Source organism: Scyliorhinus canicula, chromosome 17, assembly GCF_902713615.1.
Source record: "Scyliorhinus canicula chromosome 17, sScyCan1.1, whole genome shotgun sequence".
NCBI lineage: Eukaryota > Metazoa > Chordata > Chondrichthyes > Carcharhiniformes > Scyliorhinidae > Scyliorhinus > Scyliorhinus canicula.
In genome coordinates, this window is record NC_052162.1 from 107,423,194 (window position 1) to 107,451,180 (window position 27,987).

The 27,987-nt window shown below is 45.3% G+C and overlaps 1 protein-coding gene across 3 annotated transcripts in view; it reads right to left on the reverse strand.

Moving 5' to 3' along the window:
• LOC119951692 (zinc finger protein 418-like) overlaps nt 1-25,967 on the reverse strand; it is a 71,408-nt gene extending 45,441 nt beyond the window's left edge. Inside the window, exons 1-2 of one of the 3 annotated variants that reach the window (XM_038774933.1) lie at nt 25,028-25,967; nt 12,603-12,786 (exon numbers count right to left, since the gene is read on the reverse strand). In XM_038774933.1, the coding sequence (XP_038630861.1) occupies nt 12,603-12,786; nt 25,028-25,074 (231 nt within the window). In that variant the 5' untranslated portion in view covers nt 25,075-25,967. Of the gene's footprint in view, nt 1-12,602; nt 12,787-14,868; nt 17,552-25,027 lie in introns of those variants that run through there. The other 2 variants (XM_038774932.1, XM_038774930.1) reach the window with 2 other exon arrangements.
• Between the last annotated feature and the right edge of the window lie 2,020 nt (nt 25,968-27,987).

Here is a 27,987-nt window from a genome sequence, read left to right on the forward strand (position 1 = left end):
GCACGAGGCTCAGCCTCATACAGTTTAAGGTGCTGCACAGGGCACACATGACCGGGACAAGGATGAGCCAGTTTTTTGGGGGTGAGGACAGGTGTGTTAGGTGCTCAGGGAGTCCAGCAAACCACACCCATATGTTCTGGGCATGCCCAGCGCTGGAGGAATTTTGGAAGGGCGTAGCGAGGACGGTGTAGAGGGTGGTAGGATCCAGGGTCAAACCGGGCTCGGGGCTCGCAATATTTGGGGTCGCAGAGGAGCCGGGAGTGCAGGAAGCGAAAGAGGCCGGTATTCTGGCCTTTGCGGCCCTGGTAGCCCGGCGGAGGATTCTTCTTCAGTGGAAGGATGCGAGGCCCCCAAGCGTGGAGGCCTGGATCAATGACATGGCGGGGTTTATTAAATTGGAACGGGTGAAATTTGCTTTGAGGGGGTCAGTCTAAGGGTTTTTCAGGCAGTGGCAACCGTTCCTAGACTTCCTGGCAGAACGGTAGACAATGGTCAGCAGCAGCAGCAACCTGGGGGGAGGGGGTGGTGGGTTTATTTTATTTTTGTTTTTCTATATTGGGGGATCTGAGGGGGTGTATATATTTGCTATGTGTTTCGATGGGTGTTAATTTATTATTTATGTATAGGGGGAGGGGGGCGTTGAGTTGTTTTGTTCTATTTTGTATTTAATTAAATTGGGTTCCTTTTTCATTTTGTTTTTGATATTTTGTGAAAACTTTAACAAAAATTATTTTTTTTAAAACAAGTTTGAAGCTAAATCCTGAAATCGTGTAAATCTGAGCTCAACCCAGACCAACAGAAAACTGCTGATGGTTAAAGCGGCCAAGGTCTGGATGGGGGAGGTAGAATTATAGAATTCCTACAGAAATGCAGAAGGAGGCCATTCGGCCCATAGAATCTGCACCAATGCTCTGAAAGAGACCGTACCTCGGCCCAATCCTGCACCCTATCCCCGTAATCCCTCCTAACCTACACATCTTTGGACACTGAGGGACAATTTAGCATGGCCAATGCACCTAATCTGCACATCATTGAACTGAGGGAGAAAACCGAATCAAGCAGAAGAAACCCATGCAGACAATGAGAGAAACTCCACACAGACAATCACCCAAGGCTGGAATCTCTGGTGCTGTGAGGCAGCAGTGATAACCACTGTGCCGCCAGGAAGAAGTCTGACAACATGGCACTGGGGCTGTTTAGCACAGGGCTAAATCGCTGGCTTTGAAAGCAGACCAAGGCAGGCCAGCAGCATGGTTGAATTCCGGCACCAGGCTCCCCGAACAGGCGCCAGAATGTGGCGACGAGGGACTTTTCACAGTAACTTCATTTGAAGCCTACTTGTGACAATAAATGATTTTCATTTCATTTCATTTTCACAGGAGAAAGGGGAGGAATTACTTGGGTAAACAGGGACCCGGGGACAATAGCAGACGATGAGAATCATTGGGAAGGTTGCAACAGGATAAAGGGCTATTCAGAGAATGGTAGAATGGTTACAGCACAGTTTAGCTCAGTTGGCTGAGCAGCTGGTTAGTGATGCAGAGCAAGGCAACAGCATGGGTTCAGTTCCCGTACTAACTGACTTGCCCCTGGTCAGTCAGCCTCAGTTTCGATCACCACCAATCAGCTCTCCCCCTCGAAAGGGGAAAGCAACCTATGCTCATCTGCGACTATGGTGACTTTACTTTCTTACTTTTACAGAACAGATGACGGTTGTTAGGTCTGTTGTGCTGGCCCCTTGCTGGTACAATTTACCGCCTCCCTGTCTTTGTCCTGTAGTCCTGCAATTTATTCCTGGCATTAATAATACTTGGTTAGTGAATGGACGCAGATAAAATCAACCTGTTCACAGTGAGGCTCCCCAAGGTCCATTAGCCGTCTGTTTGTAGAGGGTCCTGGGGGCGGGGTGGAAGGTACCATTTGGGACACAGCACAGGGCGGGAGTCACCCGTCCCCCGGTTACACAAACCACTCACCTTGGACTGGCCCACACCGAGGCATGACTGGATTAATGTGCAGAAAGCTGTTGGGTTGAGCTGTGAAGTGGGCAGGTTTGGGGGAGGGTTTGACTGACGGGTCTGGGGCTATATCAGAACAAACACAGTCATCACTACTTCCTCCCTTTTCCTCATGCATGTTTCACTGAAGTCATGTTCATAAGTCCGTAAGATATAGCAGCAGGGGCGGCATGTGGCACAGTGGATAGCACTGGGACTGCGGCGATGATGACCTGGGTTCGAATCCTGGCCCTGGGTCACTGTCCGTGTGGAGTTTGCACATTCTCCCCATGTATGAATGGGTTTCACCCCCACAACCCAGAGATGTGCAGGTTAGGTGGATTGGCCACGCTAAATTGCCCCTTATTTGAAAACAAAAATAATTGCGTACTCTAAATTTACAAAAAAAATAAAATAAAACAAAAAACAAAGAAAGATATAGCAGCAGAATTAGGCCATTTGGCCCATCGCCATTCAGTCACGGCTGATCTCATCCTGGCCTTAACCCCATCGTATTGCCCATTCTCCATGATCTTCAACACCTTACCAATGAAAAATCTGTCCAACTCCTCTTTAAATGTACTCATGTCCCAGCTTTCACTGCCCTCTGGGCTAAGAAATTCCACAGATTCACAACCCTTTGATAGAAGTAGTTTGTCCTCAACTCTGTTTTAAATTTGTTAGTCTTATCCTAATACGAGGACCTCTCCTTCCAAAATGCCCCTCAAGAGGAAGTGTTGGTGGGTGTTTCTCGACTCTGTCTCACTATCCCGGGAATGGAGGTGGATTGGAGGTTGCCGTAAGTGTTAGATTATATTGTTTCTTCTCATTCTTCCTGCTTCTCCAACTCGCAGTTCTAGGCTGTAGATTCTGGTGACTCTGAATGTAGGTTGGTTGTTAGTCTCAGCCTTACTCTGGATTCGCAAGGTTCATTGTGCTATAATAATGGTGGGCGATCCTCCCAAAATGCTCCGCGTGGTAGAATATGGTCGATCTCATGGAAACTTGTAAAATTTTAATAGGACTGAACAGGGTAGATTCAAGAAGCATGTTCCCGATGGTGGGGTGTCCAGAACCAAGGGTCACAATCTGAGGAGACGGGGTAGACCATTTAGGACTGAGAGGGGGAGAAATTTCTTTACTCTGTGCGGTTGGCCTTTGGAATTCGCTATCACAGAACGCAGTTAGATATAGCACTTGGGCGAAGGGGATCAAAGGATATGAGGGGAAGGCTGAATGAAGCTATTGTGTTGGATGATCAGCTAGGATCATTGTGAATGGCGGAGTGGGCTTGAAGGGCAGAATGGCCTCTGCCTGCTATTTTCTATGTAACTTTATTTTTGGGATTTGGGTGTCACTAACAAAAGCAGTAGATATTGTCAGTCCCTGTTGTGTGTTGATCAGGTGTTGATGGGCCTTCTTCCAGAATGCTGCAGTCACTGTAGTGAAGGTGCTCCCACAATGCTGTTTGGTTGTGATTATTCAGGACCCTCGCATCTATTAAAGCGTAGTATTCTGCTGGCTGTCTCTCAGTATGTCCTGCCACCTTGATTCATAAACACCAAGCTCCAGGTCCTCCAGTCCCTGTGCACTTCTTTCAGACTGGGCCTTTAAGAATCTGTTGCCTCTTCCTACTCCTGACAGAATTCATCATCTCACTGTGAAGGTTGTGATCCCTGAAATGTATAAGTTCAAGGAGAATTTTATCACAGTTTCAATGATATTAATTGGAAATGTTATGATAGATAGAGGGGAACTATTTATATTGCTTGAGGTATCTAGGATTAAAGAATGCTATCTGAACATTAGAGCCAGACCTTTCAGGAGTGAAATTGGGAAAATCTTCTCCAGGGAAAGTTGGTGGAAGTTCGGAATTCTCTTCCTGAATTGGCAGTTCATGTTTGATCAATGTTCCATGTAAAACTGACATTGATAGATCTTTGTTAACCCAAGGTATTAATGAAGAGACACGAGACAAAGTGTCACTGATCAGCCAGCATCTGATTGCATGGTGGGATAGGCTCGAGGGCCGAAATGACCAACTCCTAGAATCATAAAAACTTACAGCACAGAAGGAGGCCTTTCACATTTTGTACTGGTGCTATCTCTTTGAAAAAGCGATCATGCTCTTGCTGTTTGTAACCCTGTAAATTCCTCATTCACAAATGCCCGTTAACTCCTTTTTAAAATTCCAGATTCCAGCACCTTTTCAGGTAGAATGTTCCAGATCCTGACAACTCTCTGCTGGTGCAGAAACTGCTGAGTGCAGAAGGGGCTGGTTTAGCTCACTGGGCTAAATCGCTGGCTTTTCAAGCAGACCAAGCAGGCCAGCAGCACTGTTCGATTCCCGTACCAGCCTCCCCGGACAGGCGCCGGAATGTGGCGACTAGGGGCTTTTCACAGTAACTTCATTGAAGCCTACTCGTGACAATAAGCGATTTTCATTTTTTTTCATTTTCGGAAGGTTGTGAAGTGCTGAACAGAGCTACTGTTCCGCGAGCTTCTTTGTAACAGCAGGACGCCAAGGACAGAGAAGTCCTTCAGAGAGTGATGCGGAGAATTAAAATGAAAAGTGACTGGATGTTCCGGGTCAATCTGACAGATTGAACGGAGGTCGTTGCACAAATTGATCACCTAATCTGTGTTTGGTCTTCCCAGTGTAGAACAGACCACAGCGTGATCAGTGAATACAGGAACTAAATTCCAAAGATTACAAGTAAATCACTGTTTGCTTTCAGCTTTCAAAACCTTGAGAACAGCCTGAATACAGATAGTTTATAGGGCAGCAAGGTGGTACAGTGGCTAACACTGCTGCCTCACGGCGCCGAGGTCCCAGGTTCGATTCCGGCTCTGGGTCACTGTCCGTGTGGAATTTGCACATTCTCCCCATGTTTGCATGGGTTTCGCTCCCACAACCCAAAGATGTGCAGGGTAGATAGGCACGCTAAATTGCCCCTTACTTGGAAAACATAAATTGGGTACTCTAAATTTTTTTTAAATGATAGTTTATTTGAAGAATAAAGCTTGCAAAGTAACGTAAACTGATTGTCAGAATATTACATTCTATCTCAGTTACAGGAATTTTTAACATCACCATAAATAAACCTCAACTGCCTGAATGAACATGGTGTGTTAATCACATCCAGTCCTGGATGTCATTAACAGCAGAATCTAACCCCTGTGGTCACTTGTGAACTCGCCGGTTTCTCAGCAGTTGGATGATAAATTAATTCCCTTCTCACACATGGAGCGGGTGAATGGCTGCTCTCCAATGTGAACTCACTGGTGTGTCTTGCAGATGATGGATTTTCCCTGCACCAGCTGCTCTTCTAATTGTTGAGTTGGGGAGATTCAGTCTACATTCTGGTTTAGTTGCAGCTTAATGAAGTCCATTTCTGTGTATTCCCCCAACCTCTGTCCTTTTTTTTTTCTCTCTCTCTCCTCCCTCAGAGGCTAGAGTCTTGTAGGCCCAGACCAGGTGGCAGTTTTCCTTCCCTGGAGGAAACTAATGAACCAGTTGTATTTTTACAATGGTCCAGCAGCTTTCACGGTCACTTATTCCTGGGACCGTCCCCACAAATTACCAGATTCATTCAACTCAATTTCACAAGCTGCCTTCGTGTTTTTTTTGGGTTCTCTCACTTTATTTTTCTGCTTCAGATCAATTTCACAGGGTATTAGAAGTGGAGGATTTGCAGTCGAGGAACTCGAACCATGAATGAGATCCAAACTGATGATTTATGTTCGAATTATCAGAGCCTGAACATCATTGGATTTGGAACATGGAAGAAAAAAGCACTGTTCATTGGGGAGAAACCGTATACATAGAAACATACGTAGAAAATAGAAGCAGTAGGAGGCCATTCGGCCCTTCGAGTCTGCCCCGCCATTTATTATGATAATGGGTGATCATCAAGTTCTGTACCCTGACCCATCCTTTAGCCCCAAGAGCTATATCTAACTTCTTGAAATTACACATTTTGGCCTCATCTTCTTTCTGTGGTAGTGAATTCAACAGATTCATCACACTGTGGGTGAAGAGATTTCTCCTCACCTCAGTCCGAAAAGGTTTACCCCTTATCCGCAAACTAACGATTCGTAGTTCTGGATTCCCCCACCATCGAGAATATTCTTTCTGAATCTACCCTGTCCAATCCTGTTAAAATTTTATATGTTTCTATGAGATCCCCACCCACTCTTCCAAACTCCAATGAATATAATCCTAACCGACTTGGTCTATCCTCATATGATAGCCCCGCCATCCCAGGAACCAGCCTGGTAAACCTTCGCTGAACTTCCTCCATATCAAGAACATATTTCCTGACGTAACGACACCAAAACTGTACACAATACCCCAGGTATGGCCTCACCAATGCCGACATATTTGCAGTAAAACCTCCCTATTCCAATACTCTAATCCTCTTGCTATGAAGGCCAACATACCTTTGCCTGCTTTACTGCCTGCTGTACCTGCGCACTACCTGACAGTGACTGATGCACAAGGACACCAAGATCTTGCTGAGTATCCACATCTCCCAATTTATACCCATTCAGATATTAATCTTCCTATTTCTGCTACCAAAGCGATAACCTCACATTATCCACATTTACTGCATCTGCCATGGATATGCCTACTCACTGAGCCTGTCCAAATCCTGCTGATGCATCTTCCTCATTGCTTGCCCTCCCACACAACTTTGTATCGTCTACAAGATGCACTGCAGGAACTCGGCAAGGCTCCTTATGCAGCACCTTGTAAATCCAGGAGCACTACCATCTCGAAGAACAAGAGCAGTTGATACCTGGAAACCCCACTAGCTGGAGGTTCCCTTCCAAATCACTCACCACAATTACTTGGAAATACATTACCGTTCCTTCACTGTCGCTGGGTCAAAATTCTGAAAGTTCCTCCGTAACAGTACTGTAGATGTATCTACATCTCCGGGACTGCAGAGGGTTTGGAAGGTGCTGCGTAAGGAATCTTGGCAAGTTCTTGCAGTGCATTTTATAGATGGTCCACATGGTTGCCACTGTTCGTCAGTGGTGGAGGAATTGTATTTTAGTGGAAGGTGTAGCAATCAAGTAGGCTGCTTTTTCCTGCATGGTGTCAAGCTTCTTGAGTGTTGGAGCTGCACTCATCCAGTCCAGTGGCGAGTATTCCATTCCACTCCTGACTTGTGCCTTTCAAATGATCGACAGGCTTTGGGGTCAGGAGGCGAGTTACTCGCCATAGGATTCATAGCCTTTGACCTACTCTGGTAGCCACAGTATTAATATGGCTAGTCCAGTTCAGGTTCTGTTCAATGGTAAACCCCAGGATGTTGATTTTGGGGGATCCAACGATGGTAATGCCATTGAATGTCATGGGGTGATGATTAGATTCTCTCTTGGAGGAGATGGGCATTGCCTGGCACTTGTGTGGTGCGAATCTAACTTGCCGCTTGTCAGCCCAAGCCTGGATATTGTCCAGGTCTTGCTGCACATGGACTGCTTCATTATCGGAGGAGTTGGGAATGGTGCTGAAAATTGTGCAGTCATTACCATTTCTGATCCATTGATGAAGCAGCTGTAGATGGAGAAGGTTGGGCCTAGGACACTCTGTGAGGAACTCTTGCAGTGATGCCCTGGCGCTGAGATGATTGGGCTCCAACCAACACTACTACCTTACTCTGTACCAAGTATGGCTCCAACTAGCTGAGAGTTTCCCTGCTGATTCCCATTGAATCTCGTTTTTCTAGGGATCCTTGATGCTATATTCGGTCAAATGCTGCCTCGATGTCATGGACATACTAAGGTGAGGCCTTTTCAATGTCCAGTCTGCAGAAAGTACTTTTAAGTTCAGAGAGCCTGATGTTCCATCAACTTGTTCACACAGACAAGAAAGTGTTCAGATGCTCTTACAGTGGGACTGGGATCAGGTGCCGATCTGTCCTTGCTAAACATTGACGCACTCACACTGGGGAGAGACCGTTCTACCTACTCTGTGTGGGACTGAGATCAGGTGGTCATCTGACCTCACTCAGCATTGATGCACTCACACTGGTGAGAACCGTTCACTTTCTCCGAGTGTGGGAAGGGATTCACTGATTCATCAACCTACGGAGATACCAATGGGTTCACACAGACTTTTCAAATGCCCGGCCTGCAGGAAGTGGGGCCAAAGTTCCAGGAATGTCCCATCAATGTGTTAACGCTGAGGAAAGGCTGTTCAGGTTCTCTAACTGGGGGACTGGGATCAGTAGTCATTTCAACTCATTGCACATCAGCACAATCACACTGAGGAGAGAATGTTCACCTGCTCCCAGAGTGGGAATGGATTAATTAATTCGTCCAACTTGAAGACACATCAAACAGTTCACACCAGGAAGAGACTATTTACCTGACCCAAGAATGGGATGGTATTCATTCATTTGTCCCATCTTTGAGTTTACAGATGGCGGGCTAAAGAGATACCAGGATCTCCTCTTCCTGATTCCCCCAGATACTGAAAACAGGAATGTGTACAGAGCAGTATTGTGTACGTTGTTAAGCTTTGTCATCTTTAAAGTCTTGCAACAGTTTTTCAGTGTTCTGATGAGACCGCATCTGGAATATTGTGTGCAATTTTGGTCTCCACATTGAAGAGAGAATGGGCGGGATTCCCCGGTTGCCGACACCGAAACCACATTCGGCGGTCGGCCGGAGAATACCTGTTTCTGACAAAATTGGGGGCGGCACCGCTTTCCGGATGCTCCACCCCCTCCAAAGCCATCATATCGACGCCCTCAGGACGTTGCCTGAGGCTCACCCTCTGTAGCTCCACCCCGGCCGGCCGAGTTCGCGATGGCGTCAGTCACATGTGCTATCATCCGTTGGGAACTCAGCGTGGCAGCTGTGGACACAGTCCAGCGCCGCCACAGTTGGGGGCGGGCTGAACCGTGGGCAGGGGTTCTTGTCAGTGGCTGGAGGCACTGTTGGAGGGTGGTCCGGGGCTCACGAGCCAGACAAAGGGGGGCGCTATTCTGCAAGCCAGGTCTGCGCATGGCCGACGCCATGTTGCAAGGCGCGGCCGCTGTCGGCCGCCGCCGTGCATAGGCACGACCAGGGACCCGGCAATTCTCTGGCCTGTTTCGGCAGCTAGAGCCGGGTGCTCTACGGTGCTCGGCTGCTAGCCCCGAGCCAAACGGATGATCGGTGGTCGTTTTGCGCCGAATGTTCGGTCGTCAAATGTCACCGTTCCCATGCCAGCATGAGGACATAGCCTCAGAATCGAAGACTCCAGCCAAATATACTTGCATTGAAGGTGGTACAGCAAAGGTTCACTAGATTTTTTCCTGGAATTACGGGGTTTTCCTATGTTACAGGGCTGAGTAAATTGGGCTGAAATTCCCAATTGAGGCAATTTCAATGAACCTACACAATTCTGAATGGGTTAGATAGAGTGAAAGCTGAGAAATTGTTTCCACCGTTCGGGAAATCTAACACGGAGGCAGAGTTTGAGAATAAGGGGCTGATCATTTGTGACTGCAATGTGGAGAAATTACTTCAAAGGGTTGTGAATTTTTGGAATTCTCTAAACCAGAGGATTGTGGATGTTCCTGCATTGGACACATTTCAAGCTGGGATAGATAGGTTTCTGGTCTGTCTGGGAATGAAGAGGAGTGGGCGGGAAACTGGAATTGTAACCCAAGATCAGCCAACAGTTAAGGTTTCACAAGTTAAGTTTAAGAGCGTATTTTAAATATACTTTTTATTACATGTACAATGTTTATAATGAATATTCATTGAAAAAGTAATGTTGGTAACACCGGATAATAGTAAAGCCGGTAATACTTGAAAGTTATTTTTATTGTTGCCCAAGGACCCAATAACAACTCGAAATGGCAGAATCCCTACAGGGAAAAAAGCGACTATGCGGTACATCGAGTTTGCACCAGCCCTTGGAAATAGCACCATACTTAAGCTAACGCCTCTACCCTATCCCCGTAACCCTACCGAACTTTTTGGACACAAAGGGGCAATTTAGCATGGCCAATCCACCTAACCTGCACATCTTTGGATGGTGGGAGGAAACTGGAGCACCTGGGGAAAACTCACGCAGACACGGGGAGAAAGTGCAAGCTCCACACAGACAGTAACCCAGGCCGGAATTCAACCCGGGTGCCAGGAACTGTGTAGCAGCAGTGCTAACTACTATGCTGTTTCTGTGAGACAACAGAACTGTGCGCAGTGTCCTACTGGAGGCTGCGCAAAGTGTTCCTCCGGAGGCCCGAGGCTGCTGGCGGTTTCTCCGTGGTTTCTGAGGTAAATGTGCAGTTGTTTCTCACTCAGTATCGGCAGCCCAGGGATTTCCCCCGATAATGGAAGTTATGCTGCCACAATTTGAATTGGTTAGTTTAAATAGTTCAAATATTCCTCATGTTGTGAACATAAATAAATAGATTAATCAATTAGTATTACTTTAGGTATCAGGTCTGATGGGAGAATAGTGAATTTCTCTATCCCACACTGAATAGCGAGTTTCTCCTTGAATAGCGAGGTTCTGCATTCCATACTGAATAGCAAGTTTCTCCATCCCACATTGAATAGCAAGTTTCCCCATTCCAAACTGAATAGAGTTTCTCCATTCCAGACTGCAGAGCGTTTCTGCATCCCACACAATGGTGAGTTTCCCCATCCCAAACTGAAACGTGTGCATCTACATCCCACACGGATATTTTCCCCTTGTCTTGGACTGGGAAAATCAAGTTGCGCTGTGATAACAGTTGGCATTAACTGTCCAGATGCACAGTTACATGTCAGCATCTTTCTAGTTACACAAAAATGGTTTGCAACCTTGGAACTATAACCCAACTATATGTTCAATAAATCATTTTAACTTTGATTATATGATACTCTGTCTGGAAGGAAAATAGTTAAAATATTATATTGTATCGATGAATGGCACTGAAAAAGAATAAATCTGACATCAGAGATCAGTAAGGAGGATTACAGCAGGTTAAAGTCCAACAGGTTTATTTGGAATCACGAGCTTTCAGAGCACAGCTCCTTCATCAGGTGAGCCAGAGATGAGCTTGCAATATTAAAGCATGTGAGATTGGGGGTAGTACATTAGGGTGGATTGAGGATTGGTTAGCAAACGTGAAGCAGAGACAAGGACTCAACAGACATATTTTCAGAAAGGCAGATAGTAAGCAATGTTGTGCCACTCGGATCAGAGCTTGGGTCCGGATTATTCACAAGCACTGCTGCCTCAGAGCGCCAGAGACCCTGGTTCAGTTCCGACCTTGGGTGACAGTCTGTGTGGAGTTTGCACTTTCTCTCTGTGTCTGCGTGTGTTTCGGTTTCCTCACAATCCAAAGACGTGCATGTTTGGTGGATTGGCTGTGCTAAATTTGCCACATAGTATCCAGGGATGTGTAGGTTAGGTGGCGTTATGGAGATAGGATGGAGGAGTAGGCTGAGGGAGGGTGCCATGACAGGGGGTCGGTGCAGAATCTATGGGCCAAATAGCCTCCTTCTGCACTAGGGTTTCTATGGTTCAATGAATGCTGATAGGTAGAAAACAGTGAAGCCTCCATCCCTGGATGGTCTCGAATCACCAACCTTTCAGTTAACAGTCGGACATGGTGACCAATTGCACCACAGAGCCTGATACTGCAGAAATTTACAAGATATCCTATACCAGGATGTCTGCGAGTTCTCTACATAGCAATTCTATTTCTGGAAAACTTGATCCAAACCGAAATCATGACCATACTTTTTACAATTCTGTACAAGTCTCTTTGGCTATTTTTCCACCACTGTTGCTGTGGATTGGATTGGATTGGATTGGATTGGATTTGTTTATTGTCACGTGTACCGAGGTACAGTGAAAAGTATTTTTCTGCAAGCAGCTCAACAGATCATTCAGTACATGGGAAGAAAAGGGAATTGAACAGAATTCAAGAAAATACATGAGAATACATAATAGGGCAACACAATATATACAATGTACTACATAAGCATTGGCATCGGATGAAGCAGACATGGGTGTAGTGTTAATGAGGTCAGTCCATAAGAGGGTAATTTAGGAGTCTGGTGACAGTGGGGAAGAAGCTGTTTTTGAGTCTGTTCGTTCGTGTTCTCAGACGAATGCACTGATTATTCCCTTTCTCCTAACACGGGCATGTAGGAAAAATGAATCCACATCTCCTATGATACAGAGAGACTGAATGCAATGGCAGGGAAGGGAATTGACAACCAGAAGGCCAACCCGCCAATGCTTTCCACTCTTGATACCAATACCATTATTCACAGCTGCATCTCCTTCCAACACTGTGATCCATTTCCCTCAGGATTTGTTCCTGGATTTAATATTTCCCAGTTTTGTGTCCTCATTTTGAAATCCGATTCGCTTCAAAATCCAACACAAATTGAATTAAAAACCCAACTGTCAAACAATGGGAAACAAGTCACTCAGAGTCCCTTGGTGCTAATTTTCAGATTCACAACAGTCAGCTTTTCAATCAAATGAAGGCATTTTACAGTGAAACGATTTGGAAAGTTGCTAAGATTTTTATTTCTGATTCACTCATCAATTGTGTAAATGCTACTTGGAGGTTTAGTGAGCGGGATATAATCTACCTGCATGTTCCTGACCCTGTGCTCGGTGTACTGGGAGGTTTGGCGTGGGTTGGAGTATCTTGTGTCCCAGGGGTGGACAGTAACCCGCTTACTGAAGCTGCAGTCCCGCTCTCTGCCGGCAGTGCGTGATTGGAGAGTGCAGGGGAAAATCCTGCTGCTTGTCCGTGTCTCACTCACTGTGGAGCTGGGAAAGAGAGAATCATTGAGGGGTTATCTTTAGGGTCATACAGTACAGAATAAACCCTTCGGCGCATCGAGCGTGTACTGACAAAACAACACTAAATCTACACTAATCTTACTTTTCAGCTCTTGGCCCAGAGCCTTGAATGTTATGACAGTTCAAATGCTGTCACCCACATACTTTTCAATGGTTGTGGGGTTTCCCACTTCTCATACTCTTCCCGGCAGTGCATTCCAGACTCCCACGACTCTCTGGGGGAAACAATGTTTCCCCACACTCTTCACCTGAAAATTACGCCCCCTCGTTATTGATCTTTTAACTACAATTGATCCAGATACGGCTGATAATAATCCTGATCAGTGTCACAAGTAGGCTTACATTAACACTGCAATGAAGTTACTGTGAAAATCCCCTAGTCTCCACACTCTGGCGTCTGTTCGGGTACACCGAGGCTGCTGAAGTGTCTAACTAGTTAGGTGTAGATATATGATAGGTTTTATTCTTTCTTTATACTTTTTGCAATTAATTTTAGAAAAAGCGGTTACCCGTGCGGCAAACTGCTGGGTAACAGTGGATCAGAACGTTTTGGAGATTTTCTTTGCAATTAAATGACTGCCCAAAACTGTGAGACAATGAATGCTTAAGGGGGAAAAAATAGTTAAGGCTCCGTCCCTGGATGGTCTCGAACCAGCATCCTCTGGGTTAACAGCCAAATGCGCTGACCAGTTACGCCACAGAGACCGAGACAGAAATGACACATGAGCTATCCTTAACCAGGGTATCAGCGAGTTGAAGCTTCAGATTGCTACCACTAGAATGACAATTGTTTTCCATCAGTTTTAATCTTCCAAAATAAAGGGCAGGACATTCATTGTGGATACATGGGAGCAGTCTGATTCCACACATTGCAAACATGTCCATGTCAGCAGGAACCAGCTCTCTTACAACTGGTGACTTCTTCCTCCAAGCCTTTCGGTGTCTTGTCTGTTACCAAGTATTCTGATTGTCCCGAAGATGATATTAGTTTGAATGCCTGATGTTCAGTAACGAGAATCCTTTCAATGACTCAGATCAGCTAATTTCACCGATAACATCAGAGTCAATGTTCCAGCATCTTAAAGAAGTGAAAGGTGCCTGAATCGGACAGTTCACTATTTATTCTCCTCAGATTCCGGTTCTCCTTAAAGTTTCTAAAGAATCACAAAGCTGGAGACTGCATTTTCTGGTTCAGTTCATAGGAACAGAAGTAGGCCATTCAGTTCCTGGAGCCTTTTCTGACGTTCAATGAGATCATGGCTGATCTGTGGCCTAAATCCATGTACCTTCCTTTGGCCCGTATACTTGAACACCTTTGCTGCACAAAAATATATCTATCTCAGATTTAAAATTAACAACTGATCTGGCATCAATTGCCATTTGTGGAAAACCATTCTAAATCTCTACCACTCTTTAAGTGTAGAAGTGCTTCCTAATATCTCTACTGCAATAATTCTTAGACTATGCCCCCTAGTTCTGAAATTGTCAACCAGTGGAAATAGTTCATCTTTATTACCCTGTCTATTCCTGTTAAAATCTTACATCTTTGATTAGATCACCCGTTAGCCTTCAAAATTATAAAGAAAAGAGGCATAATTTGAATAATCTCTCCTCATAACTTAACCCTGATGTCTAGGGATCATTCTTGTTAATTTACGTTGAACTTCCTCCAAGGCCAGATTATCCTTCCTTAGTTGTGGTGCCTATATCTGCTGACAGTACTCCATGTGGGGCCCAACCATGATTTTGTAAAGCTGCAGCATAACATCTGCATCATAGAATCATAGAATTTACAGTGCAGAAGGAGGCCATTTGGCCCTTCGAGTCTGCACCCGCCTTTGGAAAGAGCACTTTACCTAAGCCCAGACCTCCATCCTATCCCCGTAACCCCACCTAACCTTTTTTGGACACTCGAGGCAATTTAGCATTGCAAATCCACCTAACCTTCACATCTTTGGACTGCAGGAGGAAACTGGACCACCCGGAGGAAACCTACGCAAACACGGGGAGAACGTGCAGACTCCGCACAGACAGTGACCCAAGCCGGGAATCGAACCTAGGACCCTTGAGCTGTGAATCAACTGTGCTAACCACTATGCTACCGCGCTGCCCTTATACTCCAGTCCTCTAGATATAAAGGGCAGCATTCCACTTACCTTCTTTATTACTTTCTGCACTTGTTCATGACATTTGAAAGATCTATGCACCTGAACACCCAGGTCTCTTTGGACAGCTACTGAATTTAGCTTCATAACATCTAGAAGGTACCCTGACTTATCCTTTTTTGATCCAAAATAGATAATCTCACACTTGCTTACATTAAATACATCTGTCACAGTTTTGCCCTTTCATCTAGTCTATCAATATGCCTTTGTAATTGTATGCTGTCATCTGGACTCTACAATCCCACCCAACTTTGTGTCATAAGAGACGTCTCTATTTCTCCCCCCCCCGCCACCTGCGAATTGGCAATATTTTCCTAAATCTCCTGTCAATCCTCCACCTTGCACTGTGTCTACGGATGAGGTAATTCAGTTTTGTGGAGATTATATAAACATGGATTGTTATCTTTGGAACAAAGGTAAATAGGGATTTCTTGGAACTGTTCAACATAATGGGTTGGAGGCTATGGGGATGGGCGCTTTGATAGAGCAGATAGGGAGAAACTGTTTCCACTGACAAGGATCAGTAACCAGAGGACTGGGATTTAACATAATTCAAGAAATTCAGATTTTAACGTATACAGCGCCTTTCCCGACCAGTGGATGTCAAAATGAAATCATTGTTATAATGGCCGACTTCTGCTCCTATGTTTCATGGTCTATTCTTTAGTTCCCTTGAAGCTGGACTATTCCCAGCCTCCCACATAAAGATGGGATCATTCAAACATTAAAACCAAGCTGACTTATTTGATTTTTACAAAATAATATTAAAATCTGGAACTGCTGGAGTTTATTAAAATATCCAATTACTGCAGTTACTTGTGAACTCGCTGCTGTCTCAGCAGGTGGGATAACTGAGTAAACCCCTTCCCACACAGGGAGCAGGTGAACAGTCTTCCCCCCCAGTGTCAGGTTATGGTTGTTCAGTGCGTTGAGATGACTAGCTGAACCCAATCCCACAGTGAAAGCACCTGAATGGTGTCTCATCAGTGAGAACACGTTGATGGGACATCGGTTCCGAGGAATATTTCAGCACTTCCAACAGTCTGGTCATTTCAAAGGTCTCTCCTCAGTGTGAACTCGTTGATGGGACATCAGTTCCGAGGAGCGTTTGAAGGATTTCCTGCAGTTTGAGCATTTAAAAAGTCTCTCGTCAGTGTGAACTCGTTGATGGGAGATCATGTTCCCGGAATATCTAAAGCTTTTTGCACAGTCCGGGCATTTAAAAGGTCTCTCATCAGTGTGAATTCGTTGATGGGATACCAGATTTCCGGAACTTTTATAGCATTTCCCGCAATCTGGGCACTTAAAAGGTCTCTCATCAGTGTGAACACGTTGATGGGACATCAGTTCCCCGGAACTTTTATAGCACTTCCCACAGGCTGGGCACTTAAAAGGTCTCTCATTAGTACGTGTTTGTTGATGGGACATCAGGCTCCTGGAACTTTTATAGCACTTCCCACAGTCTTGGCATTTAAAAGGTCTCTCATCAGTATGAACCCGTTGATGGGACTTCAGTTTCCAGGAACTGTTAAAGCACTTCTCACAGTCTGGACATTTAAAAGGTCTCTCATCAGTGTGAACTCGTTGATGGAACATCAGTTCTGAGGAACGTTTGAAGCACTTCCCACAGTCTGAGCATTTAAAAGGTCTCTCATGAGTGTGAACTCGATTGTGGGACAACAGTTGTGAGGAAAGTTTAAAGCACTTCTCACAGTCTGAGCATTTATAAGTTCTCTCATCTGTGTGAACTCGTTTATGGGAGATCAAACGTCTATCAGTGTGAACTTGCTGATGGGCTATCAGATTCCCGGAACTTTTAAAGCACTTCCCACAGTCTGGGCACTTAAAAGGTCTCTCATCAGTGTGAACCCGTTGATGCGACATCAGATCTCCAGAACATTTATAGCACTTCACACAGTCTGGGCACTTAAAAGGTCTCTCATCAGTGTGGACCCGTTGATGGGACATCAGGTTCCTGGAACTTTTAAACCACTTAGTACAGTTTGGGCATTTAAAAGGTCTCTCATCGGTGTGAACCCGTTGATGGGACATCAGTGACCAGGAGCTTTTAAAGCATTTCCTGCAGTCTGAGCATTTAAAAGGTCTCTCATCAGTGTGAACTTGTTGATGTGAAATCAGGTTCCCATACATTTTAAAGCACTTTGAGCACTCTGGGCATTGAAAAGGTCTCTCATCAGTATGAACTTGCTGTTGTGACAGTGGGTGGGATGTCATAGTAAATTCCTTCCCTCCCTCTCAACAGGTGAATGGTCTATTTCCAATGTTACGCCATCGATGAATTTCCTAATTGAATCCTTTCAAAATCCTCACATTTTAACAATTTTTTCCCGTTTCTGTGTTTATGGTCTGATAGATCAAATAATCAGCTGAATCGTTGTCCACATAGAGAACATCTCTACACTATCTCCCCAAAGGGAACGGTGCTTTTTTCTTGCATGTTCAAAGTCCGATGATATCCAGGTTCGGATAAATTGGGCGACTCTGTCAGATCCTGATGTGATGTTTGGTTTCAGTTTCCCCACTGCAACTTGTCCCCTTCTATTCCCCTGTGAAATTGATTTAAAACAGAAAAAAGGAAGTGAGAGAGAACCCTTGTGGAATTGTGCTGAATGAATCTGGTAATTTGTGGGGCCAGCAGTAGGAAATGTGGCCATGAAAGCTGCTGCATTGTTATGAAAAGCCAACTGGATCACTGATGTCCTTCAGGGAAGAGAATCAGCCACCCAGTCTGGGTCCACACAAGATGGGAGGAGGGGGAGGTGGGCGGGGAAGAGGCAGAGAGTAATTCTATATATCTGTAAGAATCTCCCAAACTCTCAAGCTCCACTATTTAAAAAGACCAGGTTTACCTGTGCATGTGAACACCAGCACCCACATGTCACAGACTACTATGACTGGACTGGTCTCCAGTCCTGGATAACTGAAATTTCCTCAATTTAAATATTGGGAAGACTGAAGCCAATGTCTTCAGTCCCCACTTCAAACACCGCCCTATGCGCACTGACACCATCACTCTTCTTGGAAATGTCTGCGGTCGTTCCCCTGAGTAACAAGTATACCGTTTTGGATACTTGTGGGGGGGACGACTTACCAGGGGTAAGCCATGGGGTACGGGCCTCTGGCACGGAGTCTGTCCCTGTTGCTCAGAAGGGAAGGGGGGAAAGGAGTAGAACATTAGTAATTGGGGACTCAATAGTCAGGGGCACAGATAGGAGATTTTGTGGGAGCGAGAGAGACTCACGTTTGGTATGTTGCCTCCCAGGTGCAAGGGTACGTGATGTCTCGGATCGTGGTTTCCGGGTCCTTAAGGGGGAGGGGGAGCAGCCCCAAGTCGTAGTCCACATTGGCACTAACGACATAGGTAGGAAAGGGGACAAGGATGTCAGGCAGGCCTTTAGGGAGCTAGGATGGAAGCTCAGAGCGAGAACAAACAGAGTTGTTATCTCTGGGTTGTTGCCCGTGCCACGTGATAGTGAGATGAGGAATAGGGAGAGAGAGCAATTAAACACGTGGCTACAGGGATGGTGCAGGCGGGAGGGATTCAGATTTCTGGATAACTGGGGCTCTTTCTGGGGAAGGTGGGACCTCTATAGACAGGATGGTCTACATCTGAACCTGAGGGGCACCAATATCCTGGGGGGCAGATTTGTTAGTGCTCTTTGGGGGGGTTTAAACTAATTCAGCAGGGGCATGGGAACCTGGATTGTAGTTTTAGGGTACGGGAGATTGAGAGTATAGAGGTCAGGAGCACAGATTTGACTTCGCAGGAGGGTGCCAGTGTTCAGGAAGGTGGTTTGAAGTGTGTCTACTTCAATGCCAGGAGTATACGAAATAAGGTAGGGGAACTGGCAGCATGGGTTGGTACCTGGGACTTCGATGTTGTGGCCATTTCAGAGACATGGATAGAGCAGGGACAGGAATGGTTGTTGCAGGTTCCGGGGTTTAGGTGTTTTAGTAAGCTCAGAGAAGGGGGCAAAAGAGGGGGAGGTGTGGCGCTGCTAGTCAAGGACAGTATTACGGTGGCGGAAAGGATGCTAGATGGGGACTCTTCTTCTGAGGTAGTATGGGCTGAGGTTAGAAACAGGAAAGGAGAGGTCACCCTGTTGGGAGTTTTCTATAGGCCACCTAATAGTTCTAGGGATGTAGAGGAAAGGATAGCGAAGATGATTCTGGAAAAGAGCGAAAGTAACAGGGTAGTTGTTATGGGAGACTTTAACTTTCCAAATATTGACTGGAAAAGATATAGTTCGAGTACATTAGATGGGTCATTCTTTGTACAATGTGTGCAGGAGGGTTTCCTGACACAATATGTTGACAGGCCAACAAGAGGCGAGGCCACATTGGATTTGGTTTTGGGTAATGAACCAGGCCAGGTGTTAGATCTGGAGGTAGGTGAGCACTTTGGAAACAGTGACCACAATTCGGTGACCTTTACGTTAGTGATGGAAAGGGATAAGTATACCCCGCAGGGCAAGAGTTATAGCTGGGGGAAGGGCAATTATGATGCCATTAGACATGACTTAGGATGTGTTGGTTGGAGAAGTAGGCTGCAAGGGTTGGGCACACTGGATATGTGGAGCTTGTTCAAGGAACAGCTATTGCATGTTCTTGATAAGTACGTACCAGTCAGGCAGGGAGGAAGGGGTCGAGCGAGGGAACCGTGGTTTACCAAAGAAGTGGAATCTCTTGTTAAGAGGAAGAAGGAGGCCTATGTGAAGATGAGGCGTGAAGTTTCAGTTGGGGCGCTTGATATTTACAAGGAAGCGAGGAAGGATCTAAAGAGAGAGCTGAGACGAGCAAGGAGGGGACATGAGAAGTCTTTGGCAGGTAGGATCAAGGAAAACCCAAAAGCTTTCTATAGGTATGTCAGGAATAAAAGAATGACTAGGGTAAGAGTAGGGCCAGTCAAGGACAGTGGTGGGAAGTTGTGTGTGGAGGCTGAGGAGATAAGCGAGATACTAAATGAATACTTTTCGTCAGTATTCACTCAAGAAAAAGATAATATTGTGGAGGAGAATGCTGAGACCCAGGCTATTAGAATAGATGGCATTGAGGTGCGTAGGGAAGAAGTGTTGGCAATTCTGGACAAGGTGAAAATAGATAAGTCCCCGGGGCCGGATGGGATTTATCCTAGGATTCTCTGGGAAGCCAGGGAAGAGATTGCTGAGCCTTTGGCTTTGATTTTTAGGTCATCATTGGCTACAGGAATAGTGCCAGAGGACTGGAGGATAGCAAATGTGGTCCCTTTGTTCAAGAAGGGGAGTAGAGATAACCCCGGTAACTATAGGCCGGTGAGCCTAACGTCTGTGGTGGGTAAAGTCTTGGAGAGGATTATAAAAGATACGATTTATAATCATCTAGATAGGAATAATATGATTAGGGACAGTCAGCATGGTTTTGTGAAGGGTAGGTCATGCCTCACAAACCTTATCGAGTTCTTTGAGAAGGTGACTGAACAGGTAGACGAGGGTAGAGCAGTTGATGTGGTGTATATGGATTTCAGTAAAGCGTTTGATAAGGTTCCCCACGGTCGTCTATTGCAGAAAATACGGAGGCTGGGGATTGAGGGTGATTTAGAGATGTGGATCAGAAATTGGCTAGTTGAAAGAAGACAGAGAGTGGTAGTTGATGGGAAATGTTCAGAATGGAGTTCAGTTACGAGTGGCGTACCACAAGGATCTGTTCTGGGGCCGTTGCTGTTTGTCATTTTTATAAATGACCTAGAGGAGGGCGCAGAAGGATGGGTGAGTAAATTTGCAGACGACACTAAAGTCGGTGGAGTTGTAGACAGTGCGGAAGGATGTTGCAGGTTACAGAGGGACATAGATAAGCTGCAGAGCTGGGCTGAGAGGTGGCAAATGGAGTTTAATGTGGAGAAGTGTGAGGTGATTCACTTTGGAAAGAATAACAGAAATGCGGAATATTTGGCTAATGGTAAAATTCTTGGTAGTGTGGATGAGCAGAGGGATCTCGGTGTCCATGTACATAGATCCCTGAAAGTTGCCACCCAGGTTGATAGGGTTGTGAAGAAGGCCTATGGTGTGTTGGCCTTTATTGGTAGAGGGATTGAGTTCCGGAGCCATGAGGTCATGTTGCAGTTGTACAAAACTCTAGTACGGCCGCATTTGGAGTATTGCGTACAGTTCTGGTCGCCTCATTATAGGAAGGACGTGGAAGCTTTGGAACGGGTGCAGAGGAGATTTACCAGGATGTTGCCTGGTATGGAGGGAAAATCTTATGAGGAAAGGCTGATGGACTTGAGGTTGTTTTCGTTAGAGAGAAGAAGGTTAAGAGGTGACTTAATAGAGGCATACAAAATGATCAGAGGGTTAGATAGGGTGGACAGCGAGAGCCTTCTCCCGCGGATGGAGGTGGCTAGCACGAGGGGACATAGCCTTAAATTGAGGGGTAATAGATATAGGACAGAGGTCAGAGGTGGGTTTTTTACGCAAAGAGTGGTGAGGCCGTGGAATGCCCTACCTGCAACAGTAGTGAACATGCCAACATTGAGGGCATTTAAAAATTTATTGGATAAGCATATGGATGATAAGGGCATAGTGTAGGTTAGATGGCCTTTAGATGTTTTCCATGTCGGTGCAACATCGAGGGCCGAAGGGCCTGTACTGCGCTGTATCGTTCTATGTTCTATGTTCTATGTCTGGAGACTGAACCACTGTTTACAACAATGGTGAAATATTTATTTTTAAATTTAGCTTTGCAGAGTTGACAGGTCTGAGTTTGCCGTTGTCGTTTCCAAGGTTCAATTCTGGCCTTGGCTGACTGTCTATGTGGATTTTCCATGTGCTCCCCGTGTCTGCGTGAGTTTCCTTCCAGTGCTCCGATTTGCTCCCAAAGTAAAAAGTTATGCAAGTTCGGTCGATGGGCTATGATCAATGCGTTGGGTTACAGTGATAGGATGGGGAGTGCGTCTAGGTAGGGTGTTCTTTCAGAGAGTTGGTACAGACTCGATGGGCCAAATGGTCTCCTTCTGCACTGTAGGAACTCCATGGATTTAAAAGTCAACCAGATTATTGTGGATCTGGATTCTCATGTAGGCCAGACAAGGTGAGGACGTCATTTTTTTTCCCTGAACACCATTCGTGAACCAGATAATGAACAATGATAATTAATAATTGTTCCTTGCTCAACATCAGACTTTCAATTTCAAACTTTTATTAAATTCAAGTTCCACCATCTGCCGTGATTTGAATTGGGGGCCCCAGAACATTACCCTGGGTGTTACCCCAAGATGACCTACCAAGCACACATATGTTCCACTCCCAACAGTGGGATTCAATCCGTGAGGGGCCTGAGACCTTATACTTTATATTTTTTAGAAATACTTCTTGATGTACCGCTTTTGATACTATTGAGAGGTATGACCTCTCAGTGGAAAGCAGTAACAGCCAAATTTGTTGCACCACGGCTGGTTCTGCTGCAGAGGGGAGGAGTGAAAAGTGTGGGAATGCAATAGTTATAGGGGATTCAATTGTAAGGGAATAGATAGGCATTTCTGCCAGTGGTCGTGATACACATTGGTACAAACAACGTAGGCAATGAAAGAGTTGAGGTCCTAAAAGTAGAATACAGGGAGTCAGGAAGAATGTTGAGAAGTCGAACCTCAAAGGTAGTGATCACAGGATTACTACCAGTGCCACATGTTAGTCAGAGTAGAAATAGCAGGATATATCTGATGAAGACGTGGCTGAAGGGATTGTGTGAAGGGAAGGGTTTCAGATTTCTGGGGCACTGGGACTGTTTCTGGAGGAGCTGCGACTTGTACAAACTGAACGGGTTGCACCTGGGCAGGAACGGGACTGGTGTCCTTTGGGGGAGGTTCTTACGAGAGGGGTTGTGGATCTTGCGAGAGCGGTTGTGGAGGGTTTAAGCTAATATGGCCTAAGCAGGATTCAGAGCAGGGGCGAATCAAGACAATACAAAAAAACAGCAGAGAATAAGAAAAGCAATAGGCAGAGAAATCAAGGGCCTACATCAGATAATGACACTGAAAAATAGTAGGGATGGGACAAGGAATGTCGAAAGGACTAGCCTTAAGGTTGTGTACCTGAATGCTTGGAGCATTCAAAATAAAAATAATTTGTTGCACAAAGGGGTATAATGTAGTTCAGATTACAGAGACATGGCTGGAAAGTGAACAAGGACGGGAAGTAAATATTGAGGGCAAAACATTATGGGCGCCACGGTAGCACTGTAGTTAGCACTGTTGCTTCACAGCATCAGGGACCCGGGTTCGATTCTCAGCTCGGGTCACTGTCTGTGAGCAGTCTGCACATTCTCCCCGTGTCTGCGTGCGTTTCCTCCGGGTGCTCCGGTTTCCTCCCACTAGTCTCGAAAGACGTACTTGTTAGGTGAATTAGACATTCTTAATTCTCCCTCGGTGTACCCGAACAGGCAGTGTAGTGTGGGGACTAGGGGATTTTCACAGTAACTTCATTTCAGTGTTAATGTAAGCCTACTTGTGACACTAATAAAGGTTATTATTATTCAGTTTTTAGGAAGGACAGACAGAAAGTGGTGGTGGAGTTTGATTGTTGATTAAAGAAGGTTTTGATACAATATCAAGGAAAAATATTAGCAGAGACAATGTGGAATCTGGATGCTACACCTGGAGTATTTTGTGCAGTTTTGGTGTCCTTATCTGAGGAAGGATGTTCTTGCTATGCAGGGAGTGCAGCGAAGGTTTATGGACTGATTCATCGGATGACGGGACTGTCAAATGAAGAGAGACTACATTGGTGAGGATTATCTTAATTGCAGTTTAGAAGAGTGAGGGGGATCTCACAGAACGTACACAATTGTAACAGGATTAGACAGAATAGATTTTTAAAAAATCTTCCTGGTGGTGGGGGGGGTCCAGAACTCGGGTTCATAGGTTGAGTATAAGGGTGTTATGACGGTGGTGAAGAGAAATTCTTTCACCCAGAGGGTGGTGAATCTGGAATTCACTGCCATTAAAAAGTAGAGGCCAAAACGTTATGTAATTTCAGGAAGGAGTTCTTGATTAATAATAATGATTATCTTTACTAGTGTCACAAGTAGGCTTGCATTAACACAGCAATGAAGTTACTGTGAAAATCCCCTCATCGCCACACCATGGCACCTAACAGCATCTTTCGGGACTTGTGGGTTGAAACCGGAGCATCCGGAGGAAACCCACGCAAACACGGGAAAAACGTGCAGACTCCGCACAGACAGTGACCCAAGCCGGGAATTGAACCCAGGTCCCTGGCTCTGTGAAGCAGCAGTGTTAACCACTGTGCTGTCATGCCATAATTATCGTAATGAATGGCGAAGCAGGCTAGAAGGGCCAAATGGCCTCCTTCTGATTCTGTTTTCTATGTATGTTTGTAAGTATGATATCCTCATGGATATTTGTAAAATGTTCATATTTTTATTGTTAAATTACTTTTATTAATTTGTAAAATGTTAGAAACTGGACAAAGAGCTTGTTTTGCCATTTAAAATGGCCCAATCTATTTCTGCTTGTGACCTCAACAAAAGGAACTCTCTGGGAGTAAAAATAGAGTTTCACACCTTATTATCTCTGAAGAGACATTTTGATTCTGGACTCTGGAGCCTATGTGAAACAATTATTCTCTGTGATCTCTGTACTGTAAATCTTTATTTTCTCTGTCTGTCTTTTGCTGTAAGAGTGCAAAAGAGGCAGTGTTCAGACCTTCTTACCTATTTTGACTGTGTAAATGATCTTTCCCTTCCTGATCCACCTGACCTGCACACCTTTGGACTGAGAGAGGAAACCGGAGCACCTGAAGAAAACACACGCAGACACGGGGAGAGCGCACAGACTCCACACAGTGACCCAAGCCGAGAATCGAACCTGGGACCCTGGAGCTGTGAAGCAACTGTGCTAACCACTATGCTACCGTGCTGCCCACATTGCTTGACATGTCCCTGTCTTCCCTCATGTTTCTGAAACTTCCATGCATCTTATGATTACTCGCAACAATTCTTGTTCCCCCATCACCCCTGTGCTCACTGACCTGCAAAGACTCCTGGTTCTGAAGCACCAATATTTTACAATTCTCATCCTTTATTTTCTCCATGGTTGTGAACATCCATAGCTCTGTCACCTCCTCCAGCTGCACACCCATCAATATTTCTACCCTCATCTAATTCCGGCCTCTTGAACATTCCTGATTTAGTCGCTCCACCATTTGTGACCGTTCTTTCATTTGCCTGTGCCACAAACTCTGGAAGTGAGAAACCTTGGTGTGCAGGTCCAAACGTTTGCATCTGAAGTGCTGTAACCTGACCAGGTGCTGGAAATGGGACCAAAATGAGTTACTAGTTTATTTTTCCTCCTTATTCCTGGAGCAGACAAGGGCAGCACAGTGGTTAGCACGGCTGACTCACGCTGCCGAGGTCCCAGGTTCTGTCCCAGCTCTGGGTCACTGTCCGTGTGTTTGCATGGGTTTCACCCCCGCACCCCAAAGTCGTGCAGGCTAAGTGATTTGGCCACTTTAAATTGCCCCATAATTGGAAAAAATCGGTACTCGAAATAAAATGTTTTAATTTCTGAAGCAGACAGGATGGATTGATCGATCTCTTTCGTTCTAATTTCTAAAACATTGAACAGATTGCCCCCAACCAACATGGACGCTGCGCGTCACTGTATATCGCCCCGCACAAAGATGTCCACCAGGCATCCGCCCTGCTGCACAATCATGGCGGCTGTGAAATCTGGTCTGTGACTGCAGAAAAAAAACTGTGGCCCCGCCAAGTGTAAACGGGAGACCGGAAAATTGTTTTTCGAAAATTGGATTTTACACAATATGTTTAGAAAGCCTCCCTGCCGATCATTCGCCCCTTCCGTACCGTCATTCCACCCACTTAAGGATTGGACATCAGATCAGTTGCTTTCGTCCGCCATTACTCACAATGCGCATGCTCCACTCCTCCCCTCCCCGCCTTTATTCACATCGCTTGCTCGGAGCATTAGCCCCTCCCGTTCGATCCTCCAGATCCGCCCCCTCTCTTCCTATTGGTCTTAAACTGCAGTCAATCAGCCGGGCATTGCAGCGAGTTCGAACAGTGAGTGGAATATTGAAAGAAGCAACGAATGAAGCTAATAACATAGCATTCGGTCAAATTGTGTTTGTTTATAAATGATTCGTGAGTTACAATGCCAAGGGTGAAGCCAGTCTAATACCCACACATCAAGAAGGAAACAAAGTAAGACACACAGCAGGACAATTATTATGTTTGACATCAATGCCTATATAATCTCAGACTCAAGATATACTAATAATCTTTATTATTATTATAGTTTATAATAATAATCTTTATTGCCACAAGTAGGCTGACATTAACACTGCAATTAAGTTACTGTGAAAAGCCCATAGTCACCACGTTGTGGCGCCTGTTCGAGTGGCGCTGTAGCATAGTGGTTAGCACAGTTGCTTCACATCTCCAGGGTGCCAGGTTCGATTCCCGGCTTGGGTCACTGTCTGTGTGGAGTCTATACGTTCTCCCCGTGTGTGCGTGGGTTTCCTCCAGGTGCTCCGGTTTCCTCCCACAGTCCAAAGATGATAATAATAATTGTTTATTGTCACAAGTAGGCTTTAATGAAGTTACTGTGAAAAGCCTCTAGTCGCCGCATTCCGGCACCTATTCTGGGAGGCCAGTATGGGAATCCCCAAACAGGTGCCGGAATGTGGCGACTAGATGTGCGGGTTAGGTGCATTGGCTATGCTAAATTGCCCTTAGTGTACAAAAAGATTAATTGGGGTTACCGGGTTAAGGGGATGGGGTGGAGGAGGTGTGTGCTTGAGTGGGGTGCTCTTTCCAAGGGCCGGGGCAAACTCGATGGGCCGAATGGCCTTCTTCTGCACTGTAAATTCTATGAGTACACAGAGGGAGAATTCAGAATGTCCAAATCACCTTCAGCACTTGTGGGAGGAGACCGGAGCCCTCGGAGGAAACCCATGGAGACTGAGAGAGAACGTGCAGACTCCATACAGACAGTGATCCAAGCCGGGAATCGAACCTGGGGCCCTGACCCTGTGAAGCAATAGTGCTAACCAATGATAAATGATTTATTTTAATTCAGTTAACACATGTTAATTCAAAACTATTTTAGACTGAATTCTGGGACACAATTTCATCCCATGACTCAGTCTCAGGATCATACTCAAAATTGACAAGGAAAACAAAAACGTGGCCTGAAGGCATTGATGCAAGGCATCAAGTATGAACAATCACTACTGGCACGAAAAATATACTTCCCTCACAATCAAAGAAAATAAGCATTGAAACACTCCATCTCATGGATTGAATTAGTGCAGTTTAACTTGTAGAATCACTGCAGTGCTTCGCCCAGTAACTCCACCTATCTGCTAAACCTTTGGACACTAAGAGACAATTGATCATGGCCAATCCACCCAACCTGCACATTTTGGGGCTGTGGGAGGAAACTGCAGCACCTGGAGGAAACCCACTAATCAACCAATATTGGTTTTATAGGTTTAGAATTATGTTCTGCAATTAACTCTTGTAATTCTTCAGTTCTGCAGATTACTGAACCGTTGTTGATTTTGTACAGACTTTGTGTACTTTTAAAGGTAGGAAACTCCTGCCAAATAAGCACAGAGAGAAGTAATAGCGACCTTTCCATAACCTGAGCAAAACATAGACAGCATGTTTCCCCCATTCTGAACAGATGGACAAGAGAAGTTATATTTCCTGAATAAGAAGTAACAGAAACAGATGTTAATAAGAGGGATGGTCACATGAGTAATTGATACACTGGAGCGCTGTCAAGGGACTAAGGGAAATCATATCATGAGATCATAATTAGACCAATCACATAGAAATTAGTCCCACCTGGGTAGAGATTAGTTAATAGGCAGTATTTTGCACTAACCAAGATATGTATTGAGTATAGGACTGTTTGCAGTGCCTGCTATTCAGGAGGAAGACATTGGGAGAGAGGGTATGGGTT